The 14,608-nt window shown below is 36.8% G+C and overlaps 1 protein-coding gene across 2 annotated transcripts in view; it reads left to right on the top strand.

The window, feature by feature from the left end:
* MAN1A2 (mannosidase alpha class 1A member 2) overlaps positions 1-14,608 on the top strand; it is a 178,268-nt gene that overhangs the window by 71,981 nt on the left and 91,679 nt on the right. For both annotated transcript variants that reach the window (XM_058716066.1, XM_058716065.1), the window contains exon 6: positions 9,651-9,745. In XM_058716066.1, the coding sequence (XP_058572049.1) occupies positions 9,651-9,745 (95 nt within the window). The remainder of the gene's footprint in view (positions 1-9,650; positions 9,746-14,608) is intronic.

The following is a 14,608-nucleotide window of genomic DNA, read 5'->3' as shown; positions in this document are numbered from 1 at the left end:
TGATGTTAGCCTCTAATATATGACATTTCTTTTACAGGATTGTCTCTTCTCATTTTTTTAATGGTTATCAAAGTGGTATCCCTCCCTTAGTAAGATGACAACATAATTTATGTGGATAACTGCATCTGAAATCTGTCAGATAGAATAGAGAAATGGTTATGTGGAGTTTAATCCATGTTTTACAGATAATAAAAAGAAAGTAAACAACAACAACAAAATCTATCTTCACTAAAACACGAATGTACTCTGTTGCCTATAGTTTAGGATCGTTTCTGAATAAGCTCAGGGAGACTTTCTAAGCAAATAGAATAGCCCTTTTTGACCCAGGTATTTCCTGGTTTAAATATTAGTCATCTCTGTTTTTACTGCACTCATTCTCATTTTATTTTTGGAAAACCTGATATTCCTCCAGGAATTGCTGCTATTTCCATGGAAAATTTGACCTCTTCCTTCTCTATAGACATGCTGGTAATTGGGCAAAACATTCCACTAAGCTTTGCTGCCCCAGATAACCTTTTTAAAATACACTAACATTTTCCTCTTAAAGGTGTGAGTTCATCTACATATCTGTACACATTCTTACATGTTTAACATTATGCCAATACCCGCCGTAGTGGATGTCATGATTATGGTTATTGGTTTGTCAAATCAGAAGACGGAGTTTGGAGCTAGCTACCCCGGGAGCTAGAAATCTAGGAGTGAAATCCAGGGCAGGAAGGAGCCACGGAGGAGAAGCTCAAAATTCTGCATACATGAAACTACGTGTTTAGACCACATTGTTTTATTTCCTATATGTTTATAGACCTCTACCATAATTTTATGTGTAAGATGGATTCTAACCCTTCCACATTCTCTGCCTGGTAAAGAACTTCAAGGACCGGCTCAAAGATTATTTTATTTATTTTAAGTAGCTCACTTACCTATAAGGAAATGCACTCACTTTAATTGTATGGATGTAATTAAAGGTATAGTTTAAATTTTTTAAAATATAATTTATTGTCAAATTGGCTTACATATAAACACCCAGTGCTCATCCCAACAAGTGCCCTCCTCAATGCCCATCATCCATTTTCCCCTCTTCCCCATCTTCCCCATCCCCCATCCCCCATCCCCCGTCTACCCTCAGTTTGTTCTCTGTGTTTAAGAATCTCTTGTTGGTTTGCCTCCCCCCCGCCCCATCTCTGTTTGTAACTATTTTTTCCCCTTTCCTTCCCCATGGACTTCTGTTAAGTTTCTCAAGTGTATGGTTTAAATTTTAACAAATGTGTGATAAGCTTTTGGAGGGAATATAAATGATCCAAACTTTTTGGAAAATAATTTGGTGGTGTCCAGTAAACATTTAAAATATAAAATTCTCTTTGACAGGGTATCCCACTTCTAGGGATATATTATCTAAAAGTAACAATGTGGATGCTTAAGAAATACTTAGCAGGATATTTTATTGCAGTAGTGTTTTTAGTAGCCAGTGTTTGAAAAGACCTGATTCATCTAGAGGGGAATGGTTGAATAAATTAATACATCTCTTACTATAGAATACTTACTATAGAATATTATAGAATACTATACAACTGTGTACGTAAGTTTGATGTATTTTATCTAGGAAAAATATGCTTGATGTATTAAATGACAAAAGTAAGTTACAGACAAATAGTTAGAGCTTACTGTGCATGCGTGTGTGTGTGTGTGTGTGTGTGTGTGTGTGTGTGTTCTGTCCCTCCAGTTAATTAACCATTGTGGTATTTGGGGGCAAGAAATAATGGCTTTTTGGACTCCGATGGGTTACAGAGATGAGAGATTAAATGATTTCAAGGGATTTGGGAGGCAAATTCCAAAGGATTGGGCGGGGGTGGGGGGAGGTTGTGGGTGGGATGAGGCAGAGGAGGAGTTGGATCCGTCCCCAGGTTTCAGGGTTTTGGTACTAGACTAATGGTGGGACAGTTACTAGAAATTGAGCATTTTAAGAACATTAATTTGGGAGAGGAAGATCATCAGTTCATTTTAAGTATTTCGAGTGTGAGGGGAGTTTGCTCTGTTTAAGTGGAAATAGGTAGTAAGCAGATGTAATGGAGCTGGTGCTCATTGGAGAAGTCTTGATGAGAAATACAACGTTGGGAATCAGTGGCTGTGTAGCTGATAATTGAAAGCAAGCACATGTGAAATTGCTCAGGGAGACAATTTAGAATAGGAAGAGAGGGGGACCTGGAATCAAGCCTGGAGGAACACAGTATTAAAAGGTCAGGTATGAGAAGTCTGACTCAGTGAAGGAAGCAGGGAGATTGTGGGGTGTCTGAACACGAGGGAAGAAAGTGTTTTAAGGAGGAACTGGTCAATAATGACTAAGCGATCGATGCTGAAATGTACAGCTAATTGTTAGCAAGATCCATTTCAATGAAATGATGGGGGCAGAAGCCATGTTGAAATAGTATGAGGAGTGAGTGGGAGGAGAGGAAAAGGATACAGTAAATTAGACAGTTTTGTAAAAATTGAAAAGGTACTTGTGTTACTATGTTAGTAGCAGGAAAAGACAGAATAAAAATCTAACCACTTAACAGTTGTGTGTCCTTACAGGTAAAAGGATGGAAATGAATCAAAGTACTTGGTTCAGAATACAGGAACTGTGTATGAGTTTTAGAAATTTTCATCTTCCTGGTTTTTAAAATAAGCAAATATAGTAATAACAAAATATTTATGTATTTATCAGCCAGGGTCCAAATAAGAGACAGAAACAATGCCAGTTATTTGAACAGAGAGAATTTAATATACAGAATTGTTAACTAGGCATAAAGTTACCTAGGTAAGTGCAAGATTAAAAAGAATTTTCTAAAGTATCATGGAGGTGGCTCCTACAGGAGGGCAACCAGGGCTGAGGGAATATGAGGAAGAGGTTTTAATTCCTAAATCTTAGAAACCGTAGGGGGAAGGGCTAAGCAGAGCTGAAATTCAGACCTCTGATGACAGTGTGCAGGCAGGTCGGTGCTCCCGCTGCTGTCTCCAGTGAGGACTGAGGGTGATGAAGCTGGTTCTGCAAGCATTGGAAAAGAGTGGATTCACTGCTGCTACAGGAAGGCAGCACTGCTGCTGACGTGGAGGGGTAGGAAGGCAAAACAACGTGGCACCTGAGCGTCCCTGCACACTTTGGCCAGGAAGACCACAGATACAAGGCTTTGACTGCTCTTTACCCAGGTCATTAGGGCCATGCCTGCAGGCATGAATTAATCTCATCAAGTAGGCTTGCTTTCACTTACTGTAAGAGACATTCTCCAAGCTCAGTGTTCTTCCCCTGCAGCACAGTCCACTGTGTGTGCAGGAATCCATCGGGGACCCTTTGGATCATACCTGTGAGATTGAGGTGGGGCTGAGGGTGGGCCAGGTACAGCCAGTGTAGATAAACTCAGATCTTTGGCTGACACTTTGCTGTGAATAATATTCAGTTCTCTGCCTCTGACCCAGTAGTCAGAGATATTCACGATTTTGTAGACATTCATGAAAATGTGGTAGGCTGGCTTGTTAGTTTGTAAATGGCATAAATCTTGGATTTCGTCATGAGTTTGGAAATACTGTTTGTAGGCTCCTTTTGAGTGAGAGGTGTGTGTGTGTGTGTGTGTGTGTGTGTGTGTGTGTGTGTGTGAATATGTTTCTACCTCTTAACCTACAGTCTTGTAGTAACCTTCACTTGGTCCTAAGGAACACTTATCTAGCCCTTAAGGATGTTTCTGTTCATGGTGATGATGAAAATTCATCCAGAATGAAATAAAATGAATCAAAGAGAGAAATTAAGAAAAAGAGAGAAATTAAGAAGAAGGGATATTAAAAAAGAGAGATACAGAGTGAGAGGTTTCAAAGAATGTTTAGTGGGAACTTTAGATGAGTTTAATGGGATAAATGATAGAAAGTCAATATTGGAAAAGATACCAAGAATAAGGAGGAAATATGAAAAGCTACTAAAGAGAAAGGGCTGATTACTTACAGAAGGATGACAGCTGACAGCAGAGTGCTCAATAGCAAGAGAAGCCAGAAGATGTTGGAGTGATTATCTTTAGACCACTAAGATAAAGTAACTGACAACTCAGGTTTTATATCAGCCCAAACTGTCATTCAAAACGGAGGATGTAAGATACAGGACAGAAAGATACGCAATGAATTAGTGAAATATTTTGAGGAATTTAATTATTGGCTACAGAAGGTAAGATTAAATAATGCAAGGTGTGGGAATGTCTTTTGTCTTCCTCTGTGTCTATATTGCGATGTCAGTATCTAGATATCTGTGTCTGTCTCTAATTAGTGGAATAGTCAAGCAAGAACATGGACTCTGGAGCTGGACTGCCTAGGCTTAAATTCAGGCTTACCACTTCCTAGTTGTATGACCTTGGGCAAATTAAATTATTTGTTTTAAACCTCAGTTTCCTAACCTGTAAAACGGGAGTAACAGTATTTATCTCACTGGGGTGTTGTGAGAATTGATTGGGTTTAATATGTGTTTGTCATTATCATCATTGTCATCATCTCAACATTTCTGTAGAAGATCTTAAGCTCTTAAAACCTTGGCATGTTAGCCTCAGATATTTCGGGGATTTGGGTTGGTGTGGAAGAGAAAGAAGATAGTTTACTTATTATAAATCTCTGTGCTTTTTGGCTTCCTAAATTGATTCATTCAACACTTGTTGAGTACTGGTTATAGCCTCGGCACTCTTTTAAGTTCTGAGAATAAAACAGTGAATAAAACCGCTTCTGCCCATCTATGGTTTACATTCTACTTGTGGGGGTAACAGGAATGAACAGGGTAGGTATGTGAGAGCATGTGTGTGTTTGCACACGTAGACCTACACATACGTGCACTGTTACTGGTAAGCAGTAAGGGGAAAAACAGAGCATGGAAGAGGATGAAGGGGTTTTAATTTCAAATTGGATGTGTGTCAGGGAGTGTGTGCAAGAGTAGCATTTGTATAGAGACCTGAAGGAGATAAGAGAGAGCCATGAGAACATCTTTTTGTACGAGCATTTATTAGAAAGGGATAGCAAAGGGAGAGACAGCGAAGCAAAAGCATAACTGGCATTCTCAGAGAACAACAAAAAAGGTTAGTGGGGCTGAAGTAGGTTGCTGGAAGAGAAAGGAAGGAGAGAGTGAGGCACAGAAGTCATAGAGATTCATCGCTTATACAGATTTAGAGCCTCTTAAAGGACTTTTACCCTGAATGGCCTAGGGAGTCATTTGGGGATTCTAAACTCTTCACTTCTATATTTTCACTCTGCTAGGTTGAAAACAGGCTAGAAGAATATTCTGTTACTAATTTAATTCAGTAAAGAAAAACAATTAAAAGTACCCATGCATTTAATATCACCTCCCTTCTCAATAATCTACAGTGGTTCTGTGTTATCAGTTGTGTTACTTTAAGTTTCATTGTTTCTATTTTAAGGTTGTTTGTAATCTTGCCACATTCTATCTGTTTAACCCCATTTCTTCCAGTTCTTCCACACCCAGGAATAATTCTTCTGGTCCTAAGTCTTCTTAGGAAGTTTTAGCATTGTGCCATTGCCCACCATTTGTTCTGGTAAAAATAACTGGGGGATTTCACATAATGCACATTGGATGCATAAAAGTTTTTCTGTAAATAAATGAAATGTTGTAGAAGTCTTAATATTGTTGAGCTTCTTAAACATGTGAAATAATTGATGTGCACTCATGATTGTATCCATCAAGAATCATAATAGCAGAAGGGCGCCTGGGTGGCTCAGTCAGTTAAGCATCTGACTCCGGCTCAGGTCATGATCTCGCGGTCCGTGAGTTCGAGCCCCGCGTCGGGCTCTGTGCTGACAGCTCAGAGCCTGGAGCCTGTTTCAGATTCTGTGTCTCCCTCTCTCTCTGACCCTCCCCCATTCATGCTGTCTCTCCCTGTCTCAAAAATAAACATTAAAATAAAAAAAAAAGAATCATAATAGCAGAAAACAGAATCTGTTTACCTAGTGATTTATTACAGGGTACTGACTCGTTAACAGAATCTTTGGGAGGGCCATGACATCAGGTATTTTTGTTATAATACAGCTTGGAACCATGCAGCCGGGAGAAATGCCCAAACATACTGTGTATCTAATTGAGCACCAATTCCATTGCCTTGATTACTCACAGGGTCCCTATGAAGACAGAGACCAGTCATTCAAACTTCTTTTAGAGCCACCAGAAGAACCAGATACCTTCACCACTGTGCTTGCAAGGCCACTGCCTCAGATCACTTACTTCTTCCTTCCAAATATTGCATATTTAAGGATGCTTGGCAATGTTGATGCCATTATGTAGTTTTCTACCCTTTGCAGTATTTGAAGGTGTGCTTGAAAGGAGATTTGGATGAGTGTTGAGTATCTATCACATTCATAATAAAAGAAATGAAAATAAAAATGATAACGGAGTCTCCTTTTTCAACTACATATCTCCCTTGGTTTACGGTGGGGTCATGTCCTGGTAAACCCATCAAAAACTGAAAATACTGTAAATTGGAAATGCATTTAAATGTGTTCAGAACACCTGCATTAGCCTACAGTTGTGCAAAATCATAATGTACCTTATAATAAAGTTTTTTATAAGGAAATATTGAGTAGTTCCTCTAATTTATTGAATGTTGTACTGAAAGCAAAAGACGGAATGGCTGTGTAGTGCAGATCGGTTGAAAGTATAGCAGTTGTTCACCCTCACCTCCCCACGGGTGACCGGGACCTGCGGTTTGCTGCCTACACTCAGCATCACAAGGGAGTATCTACCACATATCCCTAGCCTGGGAAAGATCAGAATTTATAGTTGGTTTCTCCTGAACGCATATCACTTTCACACCATTGTAAAGTTGATAAATTGTAAGATGTTCATTGTCAATTGTAAAATCGGGAGCTGTCTGTATGAGATTGGCAGCAATCAAAATCTTGATGACTTTTGTGTTAACAAGAATACAGGGAAATGGCTACTGATACCTTCTGATAGGAATATGGATTGGCAAAGTGTGTGGAAGACAAATTGGCATTAACTATGAAAATTACAAATGAATATACCCATCAATACTTTGGTTCCCCTTTGAGAATTTATCTTACCTAGTCACATAGTTTGGAAACATATGTCTGTCACATAGGGGACTGACTAAATTACAGTATATCCATACAAGGAGAAATTCTGCAGCCACTAAAGAGAAGGTTATGGTAGACCTTTGTGGACTGATTTGGAAAGATCTCCAAGGTTCAGTAAAGTGAAAGATGCAAGTTCAGGATAGAGTGCGTGATAGTCCATGTTTCAGAGAGAGACAAAGACAAAGATTCTGTGTGTATGTGTGTGTGTGTGTGTGTGTGTGTGTGTGTGTGTGTGTGTGTGTAAACTGTTAATCGCATTTCTGTCTCTGCGAAAGTCAGAAAATGAGGATTTGATGTGACAAGGCTAGGAACCATGTATACAATGGAACTAATTTAGTGCAAGGTATTTACTAGACATTTAAGAAGCTGATAGCTGCCTGCATTGTAGAAGGAACTGTGTAGTGGAGAAATCGGACTGGAAAAGAGACTTATTTTTTACTTTGACACTTTTTGGATTTTGTATTACTTGCCTGCATTGCCGAAAAGTAGTATGTTTTAAATTAGCTGTTGCTGCTGTCTACCAAAATATTTGTGAAAATGAGAAATGTAGGGCTATAATTTATTCATCATTAAAGAGTTTGTGTGTTTGTGAATATATTGAGATAAGCATACTATATAAGGAAATTGTTCTCTGTGATTTTGGGGTGTTGTTTTGGGGGGCTGTGTACTATAAACTGGTTACTATATATGTTATCTGCTATTGATGGCTCCAATTAGTTGAAAATTAGAAAATATCTTTTGGAAGTTTACTTCTGGAAGGGAAAGGAGAATGCTTTCTGTTTAGAAAAGTTTATGTTTGTAAGCATTTTACCATTTTGAATATTAGTTTTTTGTTTGTTTTGAGAGAGTGAGAAAGAGAGAGCGTGAGCGGGGCAGGCAGGGGCAGAGAGAGGGAGAGAGAGAATCTTGAGCAGGCCCCATGCCTGACGTGGGGCTCTATCTCATGACTGTGAGATAGACCTGAGCTGAAATCAAGAGTCGGACGCCCAGCTGACTGAGCCACCCAGGCACCCCAAACATTAATTTTTGTATGTAGGAAAGGTGTGATATAAAAACAAATCCGTGATATTAACATTAGGTAAGAACTTCGTCCCTTTGTCCTCATGGTAAACAGAAGTAGTACTGTTCACTATATAATGTAACTAGACTTTATTAAGATAAAAATGTTACCATAAGGGGAACAGTTTACATTTGCTTTCCTGAATATGAGATGAATATGAGAAAATTGTTAAAACTTTAACTTTGGGGTGCCTGGGTGGCTCAGTCGGTTGAGCGTCCAACTCCTGATTTTGGCTCAGGTCATGATCCTGGAGTCGTGGGATCGAGCCTCGTGTGGGGCTCTGCACTGGGCATGGAGCCTGCTCGGGATTCTCTCTCTCCCTCTGCTCCTCCCCAGTTCATGTACTCACACGCACATGATCTCTCTAGAAACAAAAACTAACCTTAAATTGTTACATTTTTCTTGAGACTTTTACGTCAAAGTAGGCATTCAAGGAAATGGTAAATTGTTGATGTATGAGAATATCTAATTACAAGTTTTGCTAAGAAGTTTTGCCTCATTTAAGGAACCTTGCAAAAACATCTTAACCTCCTATTTCTTTGTTAGCTTGTGTGTATTTCTCTCTGATATCTTCTACCCCCAGTAATGTTGGGGTGCTTTGTTTAATATAACCTCAACATATAACTTTGATCTGTTTCAGACCTTCAACTCCTTATTTGAAGAGTTGAATAATATTTTATCAAAAATATTTGACTGCAGTGGACGGATGGAAGCTGAAATATCTGATGAGTTTGAAATCAATTTGAGAGAAGATAGGCTTGAAGCATATAGGAGAATGTGCCTTTTTTCCTACTAGGTTATTGGGACCTAGTCTCATTTTGGAGCCTTTAAGTCAACAGTCTCCAAAGGTGGGATAGAGAGGCATATCCATTTGGATATGCTAAGAATATTAGAAAGTTTACTCTGAATATCTTGGTAGTAGTACATGATTCTAAAAGTTTGGAAACCACTGATACTAGCGTAGTTTATTGTTTCGTACCCCAAATAGCAGTAGTTGAAGCATTTATAACTCTCAGACTTGGAATGGGAACTCAGACCTTTTCTTTTTAATAATGTGGATAGACGTTGATGGAAAACGTTGAGACATAAACATGCTTACAGTAATTCAAGGGCATTTATCCAAATCTTTGTTTTAATGTTTGTGCTAAGCTTGCATACCATCGGATGGACATTTCATAACCTGACATTTCTTAGACTTTTGCCAGCTGAAAATACAGATAATATTAACACTAAAAGCACATCTTTCCCTTTCAGTTAATTATAATTTCAGGCCATTACATACTCAGCTTTCCTCAGTATCCAGTTTACAAACGTTTTCTCTGATTGCTGTATGCTTCATGGTACCAAAGAGATGCCCTTTTTTCTCCTTGTACTTCTGTGTAGTATGTGACCTGTGAGAGATCAGCAAATGACAATGGCTTTAATTTATGAATGGGTGGCTATAATTTTTTTTATAAAAAGTTCCTTTATGTTGTTTTGATCGCAGATATTCAAGATTAAAGCAGTTCAGCTGGCTGAGAAACTCCTTCCTGCCTTTAACACACCCACTGGGATTCCTTGGGCAATGGTGAATCTGAAAAGGTAAATTTTACTTTTATGTGGTTATTCCTGTTCTGAAAGAATTAGATTAACTTAGTGTTAGAAATTACTAACGATCAGCCCTCCCCATACTTTATAAGACTTAAATTGTTTTTCTCTACATATATGCAAAAATATATTTCTTTAAAACATTCTTTGGTTTTTTGTTTTGTTTTGTTTTGTTTTGTTTTTTTTAAAAGTTCTTCACTTTGCAACAATTCATCTGCCTTAACTGTATTCCAGTTTCTACTGCTTGCTTCTCTAAGTGTAAATTTCTCTTCCTTACCTATATGTTTCTTTTATTTGCTTATTCATTTCCATTTCATGTTGTAATGGATTCAAAGTGCTTCGCCTCTTTAATTTTTTGTGTACCACCTGTTGACCTTCTAAGTCATAATGGAACACAAACGTGCCTTAAAACCAGGCCTTCCTATTATTGAATGATCAGGGAGAAAATAATTCACGATGTTGACCCCAGGATTCTTATTATGGTGTTTGTACTGTTGAAGTTCAAAGTGAACTCTTCAACATTCTTTGCAGTATGTTCCATTCTGATAGAAAACACTGGTTTCACTTAGAAATAGATGAAAGAAAAAATTTTGATAACTTTATAAATCATGCAAAGATATATAATTAAAATTTAAAAAATTGGGTAATGTCAGTATATCTAACTTGCATTGAAATAATTTATGCTGACAAATTTTTACTGCGTACGTTTTCCTCCAAATGAAATTTATTATTCCTCTCAATGTTGGAGCTTGGAAATTACATGAAAATTTGACTCTTGTTCTTGCTGCCAGGCCCTTTAGAATGAAGGTTGGGAACACTTATTTTTCTGGAATCATGATTCTGTAACAACTTTACTTGAAAAAAGTGATCTATTTTAATTATTTCTTTATAATGGAGAGCTGTATAGAGTTTAGATTTCCATTGAGAAATTAGCATTTAATGCTGAACATTAAATTTAACTTCACTGTTCTCTGATTTCATGCTCTATCTATAATATAAATTACCTCCTTGTGAGGGGGATAATTTGGCTGGAGTTCCACAGTGACCTACACAAAAAGAGATGGCCAAACGACATACTACATCTGTTCTCATTCCTTATTTTTAAGACAGATTTTCTGAGGTTTCCTTCAGTACCATTGTCAGAATCCTATAACTTTCCTAAATAATAAGAATTATTATTAATTTAAAATTTAATTATGAGTTGAAGAAAGCGAAGAAAGACTGCAGGACTTTTTTCTTAAATCACAAAACCTCAAACTCAGATCGAGCTGAAAGTGGGAAGGCATTCAACGATCATTGTCTTGAACATTTTATAAATTTAATTTTCACTTACTTTCTCTGTGTATATTCACACAAATACACATTTTATTTGAGTTTAGATCATAACTAATTATTTACCTATTTTTTTAAAGCTTTTTCTTTTTCTTTTGGTTGAGCTCTGCACATGTCCCACACATAGGCTTTCCTCCTCTCTTGCTGCCTGAAAACCAACCTATGTTAGCCCCACGTGTTTACCTTCTACAGTATGGTACAGGCTCTGGGGCAAGTTTAAACATTTTGTGTGGGTTTTTTGGATGCTTGCTTTTGTGCCTCTTATTTTTCTCACTCAACAGTATCTCAGGGAAATACTCTTCCAGATCATCTGATAAAGCTCTAAGTCAGACTTCCTGATGACTACCTAGTGAAACGTATTTAGTGTAACCTAAAATACATTGGCTACAATGCTATACATGGGTTGTACCATAATTTATTCAATCATTGCCTTATCAATGGTATTTGTTTCCATTATTTTGCTACCATAAACATTTTTAACAATAGTATCCTATTATATATGTCCTCTTGTAGTGAGAATTTTTCTCTGAAAATGATTCTCAAGAATATGATTGCTGGATCAGAGGCTGTGTGTCTTTCTTTTTTTTTTTTTTTTTTTTAAGCTTATTCATTTATTTTTGAGAGAGAGAGAGAGCACAAACAAGGTAGGGGCAGAGTGAGAGAGGGGGATAGGAGACAGAGAATCCCAAGCAGGCTCCGCGCTGCCAGCAAAGCTCTACGCGGAGCTCGAACTCACAACCACAAGATCATGACTGGGGCCAAAATCAAGAGTCAGACGCTTAACTGATTGAGCCACCCAGGCGCCCCATGGCTGTATGTGGGACAGATTCTCAAATGTAGGATTGCTGGATCAAAGGGTTTATGCATTTTACATTTAATAGTTACTCCCAAAATGTTTTCCAAAAAGACTATAGTTTCATCATATTTCTACCTACAATGTGTGAGAGTACCTAAATGTCTGCAGGTGTAAGTTCTGCTTAATTTTTGATAGACTGATGGCTATAAAGTATTACTCATTGTTATTTTCATTTGTGTTTTCTGACTAGTGAACTTGAGCATCATTTTCATAAATTTATTGGACATTTAGACTTGTTTTTTTTGCTTTATTTTTAATTTTTTATTCATAAGTTTTAAATTTTTATATATTCAAATAAGTCTTCTGTAACATTTGGGTTTACAGTTTTTGTTAAAAAGATTGTCTCCTATATTTTTTGTGTCTTCTAGATTTCTAGTAAAGGTTTTTGTAATATTGCTTTTTAAAAAAAATTTAATCACGTATAGTGTTAGCTGCAGATTTCTCATCAATTGCCTTTGTCAGGTTGAGGAAATTCCTTCTCTCCCTATTTTTACTTAGAGAGTTTTTATCATGAGTGGATGTTGAGAAATGCCAGATGACTCTTTTTCTTCATCTGTGATGATCATAACATTTTTCACCTTTATTCTGTTAATATGGTAAATTATTGTTAGATTTTCAAATGTTCAACCAACTTTGAATTCCTGGGATAGTCCTTGGCCATAATATATTATCCTCTTTAATGTATAGCTGTGTTTGGTATTAGAGTTATCTGGTTTCATAAAATGAAGTAGGAAATAGTCTCTCTTCCTCTGTTTTCTGAAAGCACTGGTGTTACTTCTTCCTTAAATATTTGATAGATTCACCTACACAACCATCTGGGCTAGAAGTTTTCTTGTGGGAAGATTTTAATAACATATTCAACTATATGTATGTATGTATGTATATACATACATATTTCATACATGTATATTCAACATATATATGTGATATAAATGTATATATGGATATTCAGATTTTATTTTCATTTTGTGTCAGGTTAATAGTATTCATAAGGAATTTATCCATTTCATGGAAGTTATCAAAGATTTTGGTGTGCAGTTGTACATGTTCCTTTCTTATGCCTTTCATGTTTCTAGGCTTTATAGTGATAACCCCTCTTTCAGTCTTGATACTGGTAATTTGTTTTCTCCTTTTATCAATCCTGGTAGGCATTTATCAGTTTTATTAATCTTTTCAAAGAACTGACTTTTGTCTTTAACTGAATTTAGTAACATTAATTCTATGATTTATGTTTTCTGTCTCATTGATTTCAATTTTTTTTCCTCTTCTGTACTTCCTTAGCTCTTTTTAAAGCTTTTACATTGGAACTCTAGGTCTTTAATTTTTACCTCTTTTTTCCCTAATAAGCATTTTTTTCTGTAAGAATTTTATTTATTTGTTTATTTTTATAAGAATTTTAAAGCTGTAAATTTCATCCCAGAAATTTTAATGCTTTTTTCATTTTTCAGTTAAAAGTATTTTATAATTTTCCTTAGAATACCCTCTATGACAAATCAATTATTCCTTTTTTAAAAATATAATTGATTGTCAAATTGGCTTACATACAACACCCAGTGGTCATCCCAAGTGCCCTCCTCCATTCCCACCACCCATTTCCCCCTCTTCACTGGCTTATTTGTTTTTTGGGTGTTGAGTTGGATAAGTTCTTTATAGATATTGGATACTAACCCTTTATCTGATATGTCGTTTGCAAATATCTTCCCCCATTCCGTCGGTTGCCTTTTAGTTTTGCTGATAGTTTCATTCTTCGCTGTGCAGAAGCTTTTGATTTTGATGAGGTCCCAATAGTTCATGTTTGCTTTTGTTTCCCTTGCCTCTGGAGACATGTTGAGTAAGAAGTTGCTGCAGCCAAGATCAAAGAGATTTTTTTGCCTGCTTTCTCCTGGAGGATTTTGGTGGCTTCCTGTCTTACATTTAGGTCTTTCATGCATTTTGAGTTTATTTTTGTGTATGGTGTAAGAAAGTGGTCTAGGTTCATTTTTCTGCATGTTGCTGAACAGTTTTCCCAGCACCACTTGCTGAAGAAACTGTCTTTATTTATTCCATTGGCTATTTTTTCCTGCTTTGTCAAAGATTAGTTGGCCGTATGTTTGTGGGTCCATTTCTGGGTTCTCTGTTCTATTCCGTTGATCTGAGTGTCTGTTCTTGTGCCAGTACCATACTGTCTTGATGATTACAGCTTTGTAATACAGCTTAACGTCCAGGATTGTGATGCCTCCTGCTTTGGTTTTCTTTTTCAAGATTGCTTTGGCTATTCGGGGTCTTTTCTGGTTCCATACACATTTTAGGATTGTTTGTTCTAGCTCTGTGAAGAATACTGGTGTTAGTTTGATAGGTATTGCTTTGAATATGTAGATTGCTTTGGGTAGTATTGACATTTTAACAATATTTGTTCTTCCTATCCAGGAGCATGGAATATTTTTCCATTTTTTTTGTGTCTTCTTCAGTTTCTTTCTATAGTTCTTCAAAAGCTTTCTATAGTTTTCAGTGTATAGATTTTTCACCTCTTTGGTTAGATTTATTACTAAGTATTTTATGGTTTTTGGTGTAAGTTCTGTTTTTCCTTCCTTCATTTCCTTTGTCCTAACATCTTTTGAATTGACAAATGTTGTAGAATTCTGCTTTAGTTTATTAGTGCTTTTATTTAACTAATTTATTATATTTTGGGG

The sequence above is a fragment of the Neofelis nebulosa genome, chromosome 2 (genome assembly GCF_028018385.1).
Source record: "Neofelis nebulosa isolate mNeoNeb1 chromosome 2, mNeoNeb1.pri, whole genome shotgun sequence".
In the NCBI taxonomy this organism is placed as follows: Eukaryota; Metazoa; Chordata; class Mammalia; order Carnivora; family Felidae; genus Neofelis; species Neofelis nebulosa.
The sequence above is the reverse complement of the archived record's forward strand: the minus strand, read 5'-3'. Positions and strand labels throughout refer to the sequence as shown.